Genomic DNA, 18,987 nt, shown 5'->3' with positions numbered 1-18,987 from the left:
AAGGGAATGCGCTGAAGTGGGCTGAGTCCTTCCTGGAGGGATGCACCCAAAGAGCAGGGTTGGGAAGGGCCGCTCCCCCCAAGCCACTCCCTGGCTGTGCGCCGCAAGGACCAGGTCTCCTTCGGGCCCGTCTCAACAGCCACCTGCAGCCGCCAGGTGAGCCGGTCAGACACCGGGGCTCCAGCACCACCTCCCGCTCTGTCTGCCCTTTGCCACATTCCACCGCACACGACCCCCGAGATGGCCCCGGGCCTGGAGAACAGCTGGCTGGCAGCACCCGCAAGCCAGGCTGAGGAGTTCTGGCCCGGTGCCATCTCCACGGGTGAGGGTCAGGTCAGTCCCTGGCTGGTGGTTCATGTTCTTGCGTGATGTACGTGCGGTGTGTAGTAAGAGTTATGGATACACACGGGAATTACACTAACGGGGGTTTAAACCAGGCACGTCAGGGGGGTTGGTAAACAGGTCTGCCCTAGACAAAGGAAGGCGTCTTTGCTTCTACGCCAAGGCCAGGGTCAAGCAGAGACAATGCAGGTCCACTGACGTGTCAGGCAAACGAAGCCCCAAGCTACCAAACGGGGCAGGAGAAAGCTCCCAGCAGGGAAGAGAAACTTTATCTGGAAAGAGAAACTTTATAAAGACAGGGGGTCTGAACATCAAGTGCTAAGCAATTGGATCACCTGATTGTGTCCAATATTTCTGGGTTATAACCGTGTATGGAGTGAGGTTGTTTAGTGAAGGCCTGGCACACTAGTGATTAACAGCATCACCAAATGTCTGCACGGCCGTGACACTCCATCAGGAACTGTGGGCACTCATGGACACTGGGCTTCACAGAGTGTCCTAGCAAAGGAGAAACGGGTCTTTCCCCGCCAGCAGGGAACGTCACCACTGTCCACCTGTCTCCTATGTCCATTAAGTGTGGTGAAGTCACAACCTGGAAGCCCCATTTTCAGGCAAGAGATGGGAAAAACATCCAGACAACCGGCCTCTTGAAACAAGGTCATTGGCCTTTGGGAGACATCGGCAAAACCAGCTGCCATCTGTGACACCTGGCACTAGGCAGGCACAAGGGAATAGGGCTCTGGCACGCAGAGAAAGGTGGGTCCTTCAAGCCAGAGGAGGGGGCATGAAATCTCTGCAAACTAAATGCAGGTGAGACACCTGCGTAGGCCAAGAGCTTTCACCAAAAGAAACCAGCCTCTTACACGTCTGTGGAGAGCCAGCCAGCCATGGCTGGGAAGGAGAAAGGTCGGTAAGAAATCCACCTTGAAGAAAGCCCAGGTCACTGGAAAGTGTAGATGGTTGTGTTTTACTGGTCACTGTCTGCCTCCATTCCTTACGCCCAAAATCCCTTACCCTGCTGGCTACGTTGTGAATCATTTGTTTATTTGTACAATAAACCAGCTCTGGGTGGTTTGTGAAGAGCAGGGTGGATTCGCCCCGGTTAGGGTTACAAGATGTATTCTGCTTTGGTCTCTCTAAAGGAGCAAGGAGCTGTATTATGCTCTGAGTGTGCAGGGGAGGGCTGGGCACTGCAGGGCACAGGGCTTTAGGGACATTCAGGACTGGGAGTCTGTAGGGGTCGGGGACGAAGTTGGGAATTTTCTTGTGTTTTGCATGAACACTGTATGTGCCTCAGTTTCCCTGGGTGCTGCGTGTGTAACGAGAGGGTGGAAGAGGGGGGGTTGCAGAGGACCAGGTGTGACTTCGCCTAGCAGCCGGGACCCTGGACACAGCCTGGAGCTTGGGGACCCAGTGACAGGTGCCTGGGAGGCCCAACCCAGCTCGGGAGCCAGCCGGTTCTGGCCAGTGGGAGGACTATGGGCTGAGGAGAGAGGGGCCGGGGGGACCTGCCCCACTGGTTCCAGCCCAGGTGGGGGAACAAAGGCTGGGAGAGAGTCTCCAGGCGGCCTGTCTACCTGGGACAGAGGACACAGGAGGGACTGGTGGGGGAGGGGAGATAGAGGCTCGGCTGGAAGGAGGGGGCTGCACTGGGACAAGCTACTTGAAGCTACTAGATCGCACGCCCTGATTCTCATGGGTGACTTTAATTTTCCTGATATCTGCTGGGAGAGCAATACAGCGGCGCATAGACAATCCAGGAAGTTTTTGGAAAGCGTAGGGGACAATTTCCTGGTGCAAGTGCTAGAGGAGCCAACTAGGGGGGGCGCTTTTCTTGACCTGCTGCTCACAAACCGGGTAGAATTAGTGGGGGAAGCAAAAGTGGATGGGAATCTGGGAGGCAGTGACCATGAGTTGGTTGAGTTCAGGATCCTGACGCAGGGAAGAAAGGTAAGCAGCAGGATACGGACCCTGGACTTCAGGAAAGCAGACTTCGACTCCCTCAGGGAACGGATGGCCAGGATCCCCTGGGGGACTAACTTGAAGGGGAAAGGAGTCCAGGAGAGCTGGCTGTATTTCAAGGAATCCCTGTTGAGGTTACAGGGACAAACCATCCCGATGTGTCAAAAGAATAGTAAATATGGCAGGCGACCAGCTTGGCTTAACGGTGAAATCCTAGTGGATCTTAAACATAAAAAAGAAGCTTACAAGAAGTGGAAGGTTGGACATATGACCAGGGAAGAGTATAAAAATATTGCTCGGGCATGTAGGAATGAAATCAGGAGGGCCAAATCGCACCTGGAGCTGCAGCTAGCCAGAGATGTCAAGAGTAACAAGAAGGGTTTATTCAGGTATGTTGGCAACAAGAAGAAAGCCAAGGAAAGTGTGGGCCCCTTAATGAATGAGGGAGGCAACCTAGTGACAGAGGATGTGGAAAAAGCTAATGTACTCAATGCTTTTTTTGCCTCTGCCTTCACGAACAAGGTCAGCTCCCAGACTGCTGCGCTGGGCATCACAACATGGGGAATAGATGGCCAGCCCTCTGTGGAGAAAGAGGTGGTTAGGGACTAGGTAGAATCTCCTTCCTTAGAGGTTTTTAAGGTCAGGCTTGATAAAGCCCTGGCTGGGATGATTTAACTGGGAATTGGTCCTGCTTCGAGCAGGGGGTTGGACTAGATGACCTTCTGGGGTCCCTTCCAACCCTGATATTCTATGATTCTATGATTCTATTTAGAAAAGCTGGACGTGCACAAGTCCATGGGGCCGGATGAGTTGCATCCGAGAGTGCTGAAGGAATTGGCGGCTGTGATTGCAGAGCCATTGGCCATTATCTCTGAAAACTCGTGGCGAACGGGGGAAGTCCCGGATGACTGGAAAAAGGCTAATGTAGTGCCAATCTTTAAAAAAGGGAAGGAGGAGGATCCTGGGAACTACAGGCCAGTGAGCCTCACCTCAGTCCCCGGAAAGATCATGGAGCAGGTCCTCAAAGAATCAATCCTGAAGCACTTACATGAGAGGAAAGTGATCAGGAACAGCCAGCATGGATTCACCAAGGGAAGGTCATGCCTGACTAATCTAATCGCCTTTTATGATGAGATTACTGGTTCTGTGGATGAAGGGAAAGCAGTGGATATATTGTTTCTTGACTTTAGCAAAGCTTTTGACACGGTCTCCCACAGTATTCTTGTCAGCAAGTTAAGGAAGTATGGGCTGGATGAATGCACTATAAGGTGGGTAGAAAGTTGGCTAGATTGTCGGGCTCAACGGGTAGTGATCAATGGCTCCATGTCTAGTTGGCAGCCGGTATCAAGTGGAGTGCCCCAGGGGTCGGTCCTGGGGCTGGTTTTGTTCAATATCTTCATAAATGATCTGGAGGATGGTGTGGATTGCACTCTCAGCAAATTTGCGGATGATACTAAACTGGGAGGAGTGGTAGATACGCTGGAGGGCAGGGATAGGATACAGAGGGACCTAGACAAATTGGAGGATTGGGCCAAAAGAAATCTGATGAGGTTCAATAAGGATAAGTGCAGGGTCCTGCACTTAGGACGGAAGAACCCAATGCACCGCTACAGACTAGGGACCGAATGGCTCGGCAGCAGTTCTGCGGAAAAGGACCTAGGGGTGACAGTGGACGAGAAGCTGGATATGAGTCAGCAGTGTGCCCTTGTTGCCAAGAAGGCCAATGGCATTTTGGGATGTATAAGTAGGGGCATAGCGAGCAGATCGAGGGACGTGATCGTTCCCCTCTATTCGACATTGGTGAGGCCTCATCTGGAGTACTGTGTCCAGTTTTGGGCCCCACACTACAAGAAGGATGTGGATAAATTGGAGAGAGTCCAGCAAAGGGCAACAAAAATGATTAGGGGTCTGGAACACATGACTTATGAGGAGAGGCTGAGGGAGCTGGGATTGTTTAGTCTGCAGAAGAGAAGAATGAGGGGGGATTTGATAGCTGCTTTCAACTACCTGAGAGGGGGTTCCAAAGAGGATGGCTCTAGACTGTTCTCAATGGTAGCAGATGACAGAACGAGGAGTAATGGTCTCAAGTTGCAGTGGGGGAGGTTTAGGTTGGATATTAGGAAAAACTTTTTCACTAGGAGGGTGGTGAAACACTGGAATGCGTTACCTAGGGAGGTGGTGTAATCTCCTTCCTTAGAGGTTTTTAAGGTCAGGCTTGACAAAGCCCTGGCTGGGATGATTTAATTGGGGATTGGTCCTGCTTTGAGCAGGGGGTTGGACTAGATGACCTCCTGAGGTCCCTTCCAACCCTGATATTCTATGATTCTATAAGCAGCAGCCTGGGCCCACGGGGACAGGGACAGACCCAGCTAGCCGGGGCTGAGACTGGCCAGGCCCAAGGCCCCTGAGAACGGCCTGGCTGGGTCCAGATGCTCAAACCTCTGGTGTGACGCTGGCTGAGTCACTGCTGGCTACAGATCGGGGAGGTGCTGCCCCCTCTGGGAGGGCGGCCCTGGGGGCCCAGGGCGAGGGGGCTCCCTGAGGGGGCCCATGGCAGAGACAGGCGTGCTGGAGGCTCAGAGGGGTGGTGCCGGGAGGTGGTGGGGCCAGAGGGCCTAGCCCCAGAGCCCGACGTGGGGGGCCTGTCGCACTAAAGGGGGTTCCTCCCAGCGGTTGTACAGAGCCCAGAGCTGGGGGGCTGGCAGTCTGGGACAGGGCCACCTGGCCTGTGAGCACGAGAGGGGCTGCAGCCAGGCTGCTGGGTGCGTGACCGGCAGGCTGGGAGCTCCAGGGCGCAGGGTGAGGGGTGACAGCCCCCGAGCGCTCTGACCTGCCCCTTGCTGAACGCTCCCCACCCCCTCCATGGCTAGGAGACCCCGCCCCAGTTATTCACGTTTCAGCCCCCCCTCTGCATTACAGCAACGCGACACACCTGGGCAGGGGGCCCGCGGGGACTCCAGCTTGCTCAGCCTCTGCACCACGGCTCCTGCCAGCACGGCCCACCTGCCCGCCGCCCCCTAGGCTGGCTGCCCACAGGCATCAGGTCAGGTTCAAGGTCTCGGCCCTTCCCTCTGGGGCGCGCCTGGGATCTCGGAGCCGAAAGCTCCAGGGTGGGGATGGAGGTCGACAGCTCTGTCCTCAGGCCCCCACCAGGGCGGGAGACAGAGCTGCCACGGGGCCTAGTCTGGAACCAATTCCCCTGGGAAGCCAGGACCAGCCAAGCGCCCCCGGCCGCGCCCAGCCCCAGGCCTGCGGTGCCACTTGCCCGCCTCTGACAGAGCCGCCAACCAGCCCCTGCTGGCGCCCAGCCCCCCCGACAGGGGCTCAGTGCCCGGCGACGACGGGGTGTCAGGTGGGAACCCTATGGAACCGTGGGGGGCGCCAGGGGTGCCTCGCCGGGCAGGGCCAGTAACTGGGGTCCCGGCCTGCACTGCCCTGCCGCACTCACCTCCACGGAGCGGCCGACCCCACAGCTCAGCTGCTCCCGGTACCTCTGGGGCAGGCAGCACAGCAGCTGGGGCAGCACGGGGTAGATGGTGCGCGGGTTCACGGTCGCTCCCTTGGTGGGGCCTGCCCGGGCAGAGGGACAGAGCACAGCGGGTTACACGGGCCCTCCTCACCCCTCCAACTGTCCTGCTCCCAGTGCCAGGCCTGGCCCTACGTCCGCACTTCAGCCTGCCCTTCCCCAGGCCAGGGGAGGCAGGGTTGGGTCTATTCTCTCCTTCCCTGCCCTCCCCGGGGGCTACTGAGCCCAGCCCAGCCAAGGCCAGGAGCCCGCAGCCCCACGGCACCCAACAGCTGTGCCTGGAGCAGGCCGCAGCCCCCATCCTCAGGACAGACGCCCCCCCCAAGCGGCAGCACTACATGCTGGGCTGTATCCTCTGCTCTCCGGTCATGGGCCAGGCCCAGGCTGCGCTGCCAGGGGCGTCCAGCCCCCTGTCCTAACAGGGAGCCCGGGGGGCCCAAAACCGAGCTCCTGCCAGCAGCCACGAGCCCTTCATCCCCCCTCCCACCCCCAGTCCCTCCCCCTGTCCCAGCCAAGAGTGGGATTTTCTGTCCTGTCCCTGACCGACGGGCCTGGCTGTGACCCGCCGGGCTCAGGGCTGCCAGCCCTTGGGGGCTGCTCTTGGGTAGGAGACAGGAGGTGGGGGCACGGCCCCATCGAGGGCTAGGACCAGCTACAGCCACATCCAGGCAGACAGCAGGAGCCCAGGACAGACCCACAGACAGCAGGGACCTGGTTCCTGGAGCAGGCTGGCTCCAGGGGCCCTGGTGTCGGCCAGCAGGGACTTAACCCCGACTTCTCTGGGCAAGCCGAGGGCCGCCCACGCCGCGCCCAGGGGGCCGAGACCGGCTCTGGGGGAAAGGCTGCCTGGCGTCTCTGCAGCACTGGCGGGCGCAGGGGGCCCTGCAGAGCGGCCGCGTCTCTCCCGGGCGTCTGGCTCGGCGGGGCAGAGCTACGGGCTGAGGCTGGAGCCCTCCCATTGCGGGACTGGCACGCCAGGGCCTGCTTAAAACTGGGGTGTAGCCAGACCCTCTGGGTCCGTGAGGCCTCCCAGGGCACGTACCCGTGAGCAGGCTGACCAGCAGGCCCACCAGGATGACGGTCGAGGAGTTGTGGGCGCTGTACCACATGTACGACAGGTTGTAGAACTTCTGGAGGCCCGAGAGGCTGCGGGGGAGGAACAGCCGGGTTAGGGGGCAGCCGGAGGCCTGGCACACAAGCCGCGGGCTCCAGCTGCCACTGGACGCCTCTGCTCCCTCCGCAGGCCCAGGACCCCGCGCACCTGCGTCTGCAGCCTGGCAGGATGTTAACAGGCCCTGGCCGGTTTGCGGCTGCGCTTCGGAGCCCCCAAGGCAGCCTGGACCCACCAGCTCCGGCCCAACGACCCTTCGCCCCGCCGGGGGATGCTCCTTCTGTCTCCCAGCAGCCTCCAGCCAGGGCCCAGCACCCTCCCCTGCGCCTGGCTGGTACCAGAGCCCTGTCCCCAGCACCCTCCCCCATGGCCAAGATGCTCAGGGAAGGGCTGGGGCCAGACTCCCCCCGCAGCACGGCTCCCCCCACTCACCGCCTGGGGGCCGGGGCCGAGGTCAGCAGCGTGGTCGCGATGGCTGTGGTCAGACTGCTGGCCTGGGGGAAGTCGGTGCTGTTGGACAGCGCCGGGACCGAGGGGGCCGCCTGCAGGTTGGACACCAGGCTCCCAATGCCGATCCAGAAAGCCATGGCCAGCCCAGCTGCCAGCCCGGTGATCGCACCCTGCACGCGGGAACAACAGTCAAGGGCAGCCCATGCAGCTCCGGGGCCTTCCCTGACCCCGAGGGGCACTGAGACCCCAGCCCAGCCGGCAGAGGGGCCATGCCCCAGCTGAATCCATCTCCCCGCTGGGCACAGCCTCAGTTTCCCCCGTGGCGTGTCATTTGTAGCGGAGCTCAGCGATTCACAGCAGCTGGGGCCTGGCCAGTACCAGGCCTGCTGCGCTCCTCCCAGCCCAGCTCGGAGGCCAGGACCAAAGGGGGACGGAGGCAGGCCCAGCAAGGGGCAGGGGCCCAAAGACCCTAGGGAGGGGTCCAGGAGGGAGAGAGACTCACGGTGGGATTGGCACACGGGAAGAACATCCCCAGGCAGAAGAGTCCCAGCAGCGGACCGCCCACCATGCCGAAGATGCTGATGGCAGCCTGTGGGTAGAGAGCATGTCACCCCTGCAGCCAGGGCGCAGCCCCCCGGGACAGAGGGCAGCTGGGATCCCTGCCTCAGGCTGCAACACACAGGCTGGGGGAAGACACGCACCAGGAGCAAACCTCTTAGGGCACCTGCCGGGCGTTCAGAGGCACAGGCCAAGAGACAGGGACGTGCTGGTACCGTTACACAAGGCACAGTGCGCTGGGGACGTCTCCCTTGGAAGCAAGGGAGGAGGAGAGACCCGGGTGCAGGGGTCGATCACAGGGGGACTATGAGCCGCCAGTGTGATGCGACCGTGAAAAAGGCTAACACAGTTTTAGGGTGCATCAGGCGAGGGATTTCCCGGAGAGACGGGCAGAGTTAGTATCACTCTACCAGGCACTGGTGAGCCCTCAGCGGAGCACTGTGGGCAGGGCTGCTCTGCCACGGGGAAGGACGATGAATCCAGACTGGAAGAGGTGCAGAGAAGGGCGACGAGGCTGATCGGAGGAATGGAGAACCTGCCTTACGGGAGGAGACTCAACGAGCTCGGCTTGTTTAGCGTGACCAGACGCAGGCCGAGGGGAGATGGGATTGCTCTCTCCAAATCCACCCCAGGGATCAACACCGGGCTGGGGGAGGGGTTATTGAAGGGGCACAGGAACACACGGCTAGAGACTAGCCATCAGCACGTTCAGACTTGCAATTAGATGGAGGTTTCTCACCACCAGAGGAGTGAAGTTCTGGAGCAGCCGCCCAAGGGGAGCAGTGGGGGCAAAACCCCGAACTGGCTTCCAGCCTGAGCGTGATCAGTTTATGGAGGGGGTGGTGTGATGGGGCTGCCTGCGATGGCATGGAGCTGATCTGCGACCGCTAGCAGCAAATCTCCCCAACGGCCGGTGATGGGGCACTGCGGGGGAAGGGCTCTGAGTTGCTGCAGAGAATTACTTGGTGTTTACCTGTTCTGTTAATTCCCTCTGGGGCACCTGGAATTGGCCAGTGTCGGTAGACAGGATACCGGGCTAGATGGGCCTTTGGTCTGACCCAGTAGGGCCATTCTTATGTTTCTTATGTAATTCTTCCCCAGCTGTCTGGCTGGTGGGTCACACCCACATGCCCAGGGTCTAATTGATCCCTGGATTTAGGGCGAGGAAGGAATTTTCCCCAGGTCAGGTTGGCAGAGACCCTGGGGGGGTTTCGCCTCCCTCTGCAGCCTGGGGTCCAGGTCACTCGCTGGTTTGAACTACTGTGAATGGTGGAATCTCTGTCATGTGAAGTCTTTACATCCTAATTTGAGCACATCAGTGACTCAGCCAGAGGCTCTGGGTCTATTGCAGGGGCGGGAGGCGGTTCTGGGGGCTGCAGTGGGCAGGTCTGACTGGAGGATCAGGATGGGTCCTGCTTTTGAGCAGGGGGTTGGACTAGATGACCTACTGAGGTCCCTTCCAACCCTGATATTCTATGATTCTATGGGCCCTTCTGGCCTTGAAGCCCAGGAGTTTATGAATCTGAGCACAAAGTCCTTTGACAAGTGGCCAGAACACCAGCTCCCCCCCACACCCCCTCCGGGCTGAGAGTCCCGAGGGGCCAGGTCCTACCTGCAGCATGGGGCCCATCATGGAGGAGAGGTAGGCCATCCCCAGGCAGAGCAGACCATAACTGAGAGCTGGGGATGGGGAGGAAAAGGGGGTTAGAAGCTGCAAGCATCCCAACCAGCATCACTCAATACAACCACCTGCCCCGGGGCAGGGCACAAGCAGGAGCCTGGGGCAGCAGGGGCTGCAGGTCAGGACTAGAGGGCACTGGCAGAGCTGGGGAAGCAGATCCAGATGGGGAAGAGCTCCCACAGACCTGCCTGCCCTGGGGCTGGCTCATGGCAGCGTTGGTCTTTCTTTGCATGGCTACTGGGACCTGGCAGCGGATCAAGGGGCTGGGAGGACACCCCTCCCCCCAGGAGTGTGGCACGGACCCCCAATAGGGAGCGCAACTCACCCAGCAGCTTGGAGAGCAGCGTGGCCCGGGACTCCCGCAGGCCGGGGAAGTAGGGGTGGATCAGGTCCTCCATGGTCACCGTGGCCAGGGAGTTGAAGGCCGAGGAAATCGTGCTGCAAGGCAGAGAGAGGAGCTGGGGCCGGCTGGGAGGGGCCTGCTCCCGTCACCCCCAGCCTGGACTCAGGGGACTCTCCGCACCTGGTGTTGGGCGCTGCCCGGGCACAGGGCACTCACCTCAGGGAGCCGCTGAAGAGGCAGGCGACAAAGAGGCCAGGCAGGCCAGGCAGGTCCTTCAGGACGTCCATGACGAAGTACAGAACCAGCTGCAAAGGCAGGAAGCTGGTCAGGGCACCAACCAGGGGATGGGAGAGGGCACAGGAGGTCAGGGCACTGGTTGGCCGGGGGGGTGTGGGTGAGAGGCCAGGGGCATCCAGGGGAAGGGAGAGCACATGAAAACAATCAGCAGCACCGTCGCTAGCAGCGTCACCATCACTCAGAGCCACCATCCTTGGGTTTCAGAGTTAACGCCCTGGGGCTACGCAGTGCCGTTCCCCTGCCCAGAGCTGTCTTTGCAGGCTCTCTGCTGACTCAGGCGGGCATCGGGCCACTGGGAAGGTTTCCCTTCTAGCAGTGAGCCCATGGGGCCCCAATGGGAGCAAGGCCGAGGGGCCATCTACATGCAAGGAAGAAAGCTGCCCAGTGCTCTTGCAGACTAGGGGACTGTCATAAATATAAAGGGAAGGGTCACCACCTTTCTGCATACAGTGCTGTAAAATCCCTCCTGGCCAGAGGCAAAACCCTTTCACCTGTGAAGGGTTAAGAAGCTAAGGTAACCTCGCTGGCACCTGACCCAAAATGACCAATGAGGGGACAAGATACTTTCAAATCTGGAGGGGGGCAGTGGGGGACACAAAGGATCTGTCTGTGTGATGCTTTTGCCAGGAACAGATCGGGAATGCAGCCCTTGTTAAGTTAGTGAGTAATCTGGCTAGAACATGCGTTAGATTTCCTTTTGTTTAATGGCTGGTAAAATAAGCTGTGCTGGATGGAATGAATATTCCTCTTTTTGTGTCTTTTTGTAACTTAAGGTTTTGCCTAGAGGGATTCTCTGTGTTTTGAATCCGATTACCCTGTAAGGTATTTACCATCCTGATTTTACAGAGGTGATTCTTTTACCTTTTCTTTAAATAAAATTCTTCTTTTAAGAACCTGATTGATTTTTCATTGTTCTTAAGATCTAAGGGTTTGGGTCTGTGTTCACCTGTACAAATTGGTGAGGATTATTATCAAGCCTTCCCCAGGAAAGGGGGTGTAGGACTTGGGGGGAAGACGTCTCCAAGTGGTCTCTTTCCCTGGTCTTTGTTTAAAACGCTTGGTGGTGGCAGCATAGGGTTCAAGGACAAGGCAAAGTTTGTACCTTGGGGAAGTTTTTAACCTAAACTGGTCAGAATAAGCTTAGTGGGTCTTTCTTGCAGGTCCCCACATCTGTGCCCTAGAGTTCAGAGTGGGGAAGGAACCTTGACAGGGACCGTGGGCCCCAGCCCTGGCTTTAGGCCAGGGGGTCGATCCCAGCCCAGCCCAGCCCAGCACTCACTTGGTCCGAGGAGGCCTGGCTCTGGGCTGCCGTGGGCGGATGCTCCTGGTAATAGGCGAACATGACAAGGCCCGTCAGGCAGCTGAGGCACAGAACCACCTGCTGGCAGGGGAACACGGCGTAGCAGGAGCTGTGAGGGACGAGGGCGTGTTACAGGGGTGCGTGCAGGCAGGAACCCCTGCGACCGGCTCGCCAGAGCGCCTCGCCAGCAGGAGCCGGGCCCAGCACTGGGAAGATGCCGGGGTCTTGATGGTCCCAGTGCTCCCCGGGCACAGCCCTGACGGGCTTGGCAGGCTATAGGGGCCAGAGGGGACTCTGAAGGCCTTGGCTGGTGGGGTTCCTGCCCCACTGGAGGAGAGTGGAGCCCGCACAGAGCACCTCCCAGCTGTCCCCCACTGCTACACAGTGGTGAGCTGCCCGCGGCCCGGCGGGGCTGGCCAGCCCGCTGGTGGGACTCTGCCCGGCTGCAGGCTCCCTGCGCCCCCCATACTCACAGCACGGCCTCCCGCTCAGTGCGGGAGCTGAGGTAACGCTGCACCTGGGCCTGGTTCACGCCGTACAGCGACAGCATCATGAAGACGCCCCCGACGGCCAGGGTCCAGAAGGTGTGACGCTCAAAGGGGTCGGGGCTGAGGCTGCAGTGAGACACAGATGGGCAAGTGCTGGAATCTGGGCGTGTGGGGCTGGGAGTGATGGGTCCCGGCCCCTACCAAGCACTCGGGGGCTGGGAGCACAGTGCGGCTGCTCCCCACGGCTACAGGGCAGGGCAGGTCCCTGGGCTCTGCTCTACGGGACCGTTTCTCCTGCACAAAGTGGGGTCTGCATCTGGCCATGGCTTGTCTAGCGCCCCACGGGGCCTTTCCTGACCCGCAGCGCAGGCAGGTCCAATGGGAGTGGGCTGGGTTCTCCCCACCACCCCATTAACCAGGGCTGAGTGGGCAGCTCCCAAGGCAGCCAGCCTGGGGGACTAGGCAGAGGTTACAGGGTGTGACAGCCGGGGACCCGGGGGAGCCAGCGGGGGGGGGGGGGTCTCCAAGATTCCACTTACTCGATTCCAGAGATCTTCCCCTGATCAGCTGCCAGCTGCCAGACCCGCCCCATGCCGCCCACCTTGACAGTGCCCACCACGATGACGGCCAGCTGCCCTGCGAACATCACCAGCGTCTGGAAGACGTCAGTCCATATGACGGCCTTCAGCCCGCCCTGTGGAAGGAACGGGGCCCACAGCACAGCCCTGAGCACAGGCCAGGAGTGTGGGGGCCGCCCTCCATCAGCCCCACCCAGCAGGGGCCAGTCCCAGAGCTCTCCGGGGAGCGGGGGCAGTGAGCCCCCAGCACACCTGGGGCCGGGGAGAGCCCTTGACACAGAGGGGCAGGGCACCGACACCAGGTTGGGGGCAGACACGGGGCATCACCAGAGGGCGGGGGGGGGTCAGGGTGACTCTGGAGAGACGGGTCTGGCTGGGGGCAGGGGAAGGGCTAGGGGCTGCTCCCTAGCAGGGAGATGGGGAAGGGCTGGATGCCCCATCCCTGGGGTGTCCAGAAGCAGCCCTGCCCTGGACACACAGGGAGCTGCCTAGCTGGGACCCCGGGGGGGTCTCTCCGTCGCCCCTTGGCCCGCTGGTGCTTCTTGCCCCAGGCCAGGCTGGGCGCTGACAGACCCCGGGCCACGGGGAACGCGTGTCCGCTCCCGTCTCGCCTCCCGGCCCAGGCAAGCACCGTCCCCGTCCCGCATCCCACACGGCCCCACCAAGGTTCCCAGAGCAGCCCCGGTGCTTACCAGGGTGGTGTACAGGGTGCAAACCAGGCCCATGGTCAGCACTGCCCCCCAGAGGTCAAACTGAGTCACTGCAAGCAAAACACCAGCCATCAGCAAAGTGTGGGGACCAGGCAGCCAGCACACCCCAGAGACCCCAGTCCTGAGCCTGGCCCCTCGGCCTGCTGCCCCTGCTCACACCGGGCACGCTGGGGCGGGAACAGCCCCCGCCAGCCTGGGAATGGGCCTCGCCCTCACAGCAAGAGGAGCATGAGCTGCACGGCCCGGCCGCACCTCGCCCCTGCTGGGGTGGGGGAGGTCTCACTGTGCCCTGATAGCTCCCCGCCAGACCCCTGGAGCAGCGAGAACAAGCCACCTGGACCTGGCACACGGAGCTCCGGCCTTGGGCCACCGCAGTGCCAGGCAGGGCCACCACAGGCCTCACCACTACCACTACAGGCCCCTCCAGCCATGGTCCAGATGCGAGAGATGTGCGGGGTCACCTGCCCCCCGCGGCTCTGATAACTAGAGATGGGATGAAACGCCAAAGCAGGAGGTTTAATCTCCCTGCCAGACGGTGTCGCACTCACCAGCCTAACGCTGGATATTCTGTGAGCCAGAGAAACGTCCGATCCCTCTATGAATCTCGCTAAAATCTCGACCTCAGTGACACCCAGTGGCAGTGAGTTCCACAGGCTATGGGAACCTTGGGTGAAAACCTCTTTCCTCTCATCAGTGTCACTGAATGTCCCCTTATCCCTCTGTTAGGAGAGCAGCTGCTCCCAATATCCCTCAGCCACGGCCTTAGGTACGTCTATCCCCTCCCCTCCGTTCATCCCTCCCGCCCCTCGTCTCAGGGCCCCACCCTCCCTGCGTTACCTGCATTGAGAGCCAGCGCGGGCGCGTAGAGAACAACCCCCATGTAAATTACCTGCAGGGGAGAGAAGCGGCAGCAGTTACGGTGCCCAAGTGGCCTGAGCCAGCCAGAGAGACACGGAACAGAGGCAGCCAGGGCCCAGCCGGGACCCCGCAGGGCCCCCCACAGGCCAGTGCAGGGCCCAGCCGGGACCAGGCTGATGGAGGGTGCGGGGAATTCAACTCCCAGGAAGCGTGAGGATGAGCAGCACTCCTCAGAGCCAGGTGTGGGGCAGGCCCCCTCATGCCCCACGTGCAGCCCCCTGCCAGCGTGGCCCTGGCCAACAGAGGCTCCCTGTGCTGGGGGTTTCTCCTGGAGGCCCCGGGAGGGAAGTGCTGGGTGAGACCACAGCCAGGGCAGGTTCTCAGAGGGTGAAACACTCAGGCCTGTGCTCCCTGAGCCCAGGGACCCCGAGGGGCTGCTGTCCATCCCACCCCAGAGGCCTGAGCTAGCAACGGGAACGGACTCGAGCCCACGTCCATGCCGGCCCAGCGAGCACATGGCCACTGGGGTCCTGGCCGAGACACGGAGCTCCAGCCCCGAGCGCCTGCCCTGGCCGTCCCGGCGCAGGGGCTCCCCCGTGCACACTCAGCCCCGGCAGGCCCCACGGTGCGGAGCGGAGTCTGGGATCGTGGGCGTGCGCTTGGGACGAGCCGGGGCGACCAGCCGCAGCTCCCGGGATGGGAGATCTCTGACCCCACTGCACGCTGGGGCCTGCGTCGGCCCCTCACCTCCCAGCAGAGCCCAGCCACCCCCCGTGCCGGGGGCCCAGGGCAGAGCCGGCGCTGGGGGCCAGTCGGACGTGCTCACCATCTGGAAGATGAAGGTCACGGTGCCGCACACGCGCACAGCCTTGTTAAACCGCAGCTCCAGGTACTGCCAGGGGAGAGGAAGGCGGGTGAGCGGGGGGGGGGGCAGGGGGGCTCTGTCTACAGGGCTCGCTTCTGCCCCCTTCTGGGCCCACGGTGCCCGCTCCTGCTCCCGCATCCCACAGCCCACTAGTCAGCTCATCGCCCCGCCCACCCCACCATCACCTGCCCAACACCCTGGCCCCCATCTGCTCCATCGCGCCGCCCACCCCACCCATCACCCTGCCCCCTCACCGGCCCATCACCCTGCCCCCCACCTGCTCCATCACCCCGCCCCCCACCTGCCCCCAACCTGCCCCCTCACCGGCCCATCACCCTGCCCCCCACCCGCTCCATCGCCCCGCCCACCCCACCCATCACCTGCCTCCAACCTGCCCCCTCACCGGCCCATCACCCTGCCCCCCACCTGCTCCATCGCTCCGCCCACCCTGCCCCCCACCTGCTCCATCGCCCCACCCACCCCACCCATCACCTGCCCCCTCGCCCCACCCACCCCACCCATCACCTGCCCCCTCGCCAGCCCATCGCCCCGTCCACCCCACCTGCCTCTTCTCCAGCCCCCTCACCGGCCCATGACCCCTGCCCCCACCTGGCCCATCGCTCCGCCCACCACTCTGTCCGTCCTGCCCGCCGGGCGCTCACCTCGTAGGTGCTGGTGAGGTGGAGGCGGTAGAAGACGGGGATGAAGACGTGTGCCGGGATCAAGAGGCCCAGGAAGTAGCAGCAGCCCAGGAACCAGTATTCGGTGCCGAAGCGGTAGATCTCGGCCGGCACGCCCAGGATGGCCACGGCTGACTGGAAGGTGGCCAGCAAGGACAGGGCCACGGGCAGGAAGCTCATGCTGCGGTTGGCCAGCAGGAACTCCTGCACCGTGCGCTGCCGGCCGCCGCTCAGGGCGTAGAACAGCCCGATGGCGGAGGAGAGCACCAGCAGCAGCACGAAGACGGTGTAATCTGCCACCGTGAACGCCATGGCAACGCTGCCGGCCGGCCGGCCGCGCTAAACCCTCCTGCGCCCGCCGGCTCTGCCCAGGCCGGCCATGCCAGCTGCGCCGGCCTCGCGCTCGTCTCTACCTGCCCCAGGCCATGCAGGGGCTCCGCCGGCCCCCCTCACCGGCCCCCCGCGCCTCCGGCCCGGGCCTCGGTCCCAGCCGCCATCATGCACAGCCGCTGAGCTGGAAGAGAAGAGAGGGGTCGGTGAGCAGCGAGGGCTGGCAGCTCCCACTGGCTCTGCCCTGGCCCCAGTGCCCAGGGCTGGCCCACGGGGAGGGGTCACATGCCGCAGCGCAGCCAGCTGCAACAAAGTGCCCTCGCCCCAGGGCTGCCCCCTCACCCACTTCCCATGGGCAAGCCGCCAGCGAGGAGATAGCGCAGCAAGGACCTTTGCTCGGCTCCGGCTAATCTCAGCCCGTCTCAAGGACCCGACTGCTCCAGGCTGCGCTGGGCCCTCTGCAGGCATGGGGGGCCAGAGGAATGCCACATTAACCATTTCACTGCTGCTGAGCCGGGCCTCTCCCTCCCAGCCCCTCAGCACCCACGGGGAGCTGACACCCGCCCAGATTTCACCTCTGCGGCCCCGCCGAGGCGGCAGCCCCTCGGGGCATTTCCAGGGCAGCGGGCCTGTGCCTAACCTGCCCCCTCCTCAAGGGCGGCGCAGCGGGGCCATCTCTCACCATGACTCTCATGGGGCCGCAGCAGCCCCGGCCCCGCGATGCCGTCCTGAACCTTGCTGGCTCCACAGGCAACAGGGAAACGCTGCCAAAAAACACAGGCAGCGCGGCTGCAGCAACAGCCCTGCCCAGCAGCTACAGCACGTGGCAAACCAGAGCCCCACCCACCCCTCTCCCAGAGCCAGGAGAGAACCCAGGAGTCCTGGCTCCCAGCCCCCTGCTCTAACCCACCAGCCCCCACTCCCCTCCCAGAGCCGGGAGAGAACCCAGGAGTCCTGGCTCCCAGCCCCCTGCTCTAACCCACCAGCCCCCACTCCTCCCCCAGAACCCAGCTCCTGGGTTCCAGCTCCCCTGCTCGGGGAACCCTCTTACACCTTGTGTAGCATGCCCCAGAGCAGGGATGGCATGGCACGGGCCTCACCCCCAGGTCCTGCTCTGGGCCTCTGGCTGGTCCCTCTGCTGCCCCCAAAGAGCTGCTGCCTGGCCCCTCACTGCAGAGCCCCCGAAGCCGTCACCGCGGCCAGGCTCCAGGGGTGTCAGAGTCTCTGTTCCCTAGGCCCCAGGGCTGCTTCCCGTGTGGAGTGACTGGCTGCCCTAGAACTGTTAGGCTTTGGTTTCCTTGGCAGTCCCTCCCCGGCAGGCGCCAGCGAGCTCCCTGCGGAGAGGCTGGGCTGGGCTCCGCAGACACCCGACAGCCCAGGGGCCAGCATTTCCCCGGGTCAGGGAAGGACGCTAAGCAGCGGCTGCTTCGGGGGCGGGGGGGGTCCTGCCCTGGGAAACATTTCCTGCTGGATCCAGCCCTTCCTAACAGTACTCCCGGTCCCCACAGCTCTGTTGTTGCGCCCCCCGACACACACACAGCTTCTCTGTGCTCCGGCACTGTGACCAAGGGGAAATGTTCTGTAATATCTTTATGACCCTGGTGTGCCCCTCAGTTTCCCTATATTTTGCATGTTCACCCAGAAGGCGAAAAGGAGCGTTTGCTCTCAGGACAGGCTGGGAGACCGTCTCCTGGCTGTCTGAGCCCGGACAAGTCATTGCGAAGGACTGGCCGAGGCAATCCCATAACACTGGAAAATCCAAGGAGACAATGAAAAAGTGCGTCAGAGCTCCTGGGGTGAAGCAGAGGGGCTGCTGCCCCAGAGGTTCAGACTCGGGAAGTGCTGAGGCCAGGTGGCTGACCCGGAAGGATGAGTGGGACCCGTTGGGGGTCTGGCCCATCGAAGAGACAGTTCCCAAGCTGGGGGTAGCTTGGAAACTGCACAATAAAGTCAATGGATTTCAAGAAGGCAGACTTGAGCAAACTCAGGGAGTTGGTAGGTTAAATCCTAGGGGAAGCAAGTCTAAGGGGAAAAACAATTGAAGACAGTTGGCAGTTAGAAAATTAGGAAGGCCAAGGCACAAAACGAGGTCAAACTAGCTAGGGACATAAAGGGTAACAAGAAAACATTCTACAACTACATTAGAAGCAAGAGGAAGACCAAGGACGGGGTAGGCCCGTTACTCAATGTGTGTGTGTGGGGGGGAGAGAACAATAACAGAAAACGTGGAAATGGCAGAGGTGCTTAATGACGGCTTTGTTTTGGTTTTCATGACGAAGGTTGGTAGTGATTGGACGTCTAATGTAGTGAATGCCAGTGAAAATGAGGTAGGATCAGAAGAGGCTAAAATAGGGAAAGAACAAGTTAAAAATTACTTGGATAAATTAGATGTCTTCATGTCACCAGGGCCTGATGAAATGCGTCCTATAATACTCAAGGAGCTCACTGAGGAGATAGCTGAGCCATTAGCGATTCTCTTTGAAAAGTCATGGAAAACAGGAGAGATTCCAGAAGACTGGAAAAGGGCAAATCGAGTGCCAATCTATAAAAAGGGAAATAAGGCCAACCCGGGGAATTACAGACCAGTCAGCTTAACTTCTGTACCCAGAAAGATAATGGAGCAAATAATTGAGCCATCAATTTGCAAACACCTAGAAGATAATGAGGTGATAAGTAACAGTCCGCATAGATTTGTCAAAAACAAATCGTGTCAAACCAACCTGAGAGCTTTCTTTGACCGGGTAACAAGCCTTGTGGATGGGGGGCGAGGGGGAAGTGGTAGACATGGTCTATCTTGACTTTAGTAAAGCTTTTGATACTGTCTCACATGACCTGCTCGTAAACAAACTAGGGAAATACAACCTAGGTGGAGCTACTATAAGGTGGGTGCAAAACTGATTGTAAAACC

The 18,987-nt window shown here is 61.0% G+C and overlaps 1 protein-coding gene across 4 annotated transcripts in view; it reads right to left on the bottom strand.

Annotated features, from left to right (window-relative positions):
• SLC5A6 (solute carrier family 5 member 6) overlaps positions 1-18,987 on the bottom strand; it is a 34,365-nt gene that overhangs the window by 2,333 nt on the left and 13,045 nt on the right. For 3 of the 4 annotated variants that reach the window (XM_078852000.1, XM_078851999.1, XM_078852001.1), the window contains 14 exons: positions 15,732-16,263; positions 15,031-15,096; positions 14,184-14,235; positions 13,329-13,396; positions 12,598-12,752; positions 12,044-12,184; positions 11,550-11,679; positions 10,190-10,278; positions 9,956-10,068; positions 9,562-9,629; positions 7,894-7,980; positions 7,374-7,561; positions 6,873-6,976; positions 5,753-5,874 (listed from right to left, as the gene is read on the bottom strand). In XM_078852000.1, coding sequence (XP_078708126.1) covers positions 5,753-5,874; positions 6,873-6,976; positions 7,374-7,561; positions 7,894-7,980; positions 9,562-9,629; positions 9,956-10,068; positions 10,190-10,278; positions 11,550-11,679; positions 12,044-12,184; positions 12,598-12,752; positions 13,329-13,396; positions 14,184-14,235; positions 15,031-15,096; positions 15,732-16,061 — 1,713 coding nt within the window. In that variant the 5' untranslated portion in view covers positions 16,062-16,263. Of the gene's footprint in view, positions 1-5,752; positions 5,875-6,872; positions 6,977-7,373; positions 7,562-7,893; positions 7,981-9,561; positions 9,630-9,955; positions 10,069-10,189; positions 10,279-11,549; positions 11,680-12,043; positions 12,185-12,597; positions 12,753-13,328; positions 13,397-14,183; positions 14,236-15,030; positions 15,097-15,731; positions 16,264-16,761; positions 16,863-18,987 lie in introns of those variants that run through there. The other variant, XM_073335417.2, reaches the window with a different exon arrangement.

The sequence above is a fragment of the Lepidochelys kempii genome, chromosome 3, assembly GCF_965140285.1.
Source record: "Lepidochelys kempii isolate rLepKem1 chromosome 3, rLepKem1.hap1, whole genome shotgun sequence".
In the NCBI taxonomy this organism is placed as follows: domain Eukaryota; kingdom Metazoa; phylum Chordata; order Testudines; family Cheloniidae; genus Lepidochelys; species Lepidochelys kempii.
The sequence above is the reverse complement of the archived record's forward strand: the minus strand, read 5'-3'. Positions and strand labels throughout refer to the sequence as shown.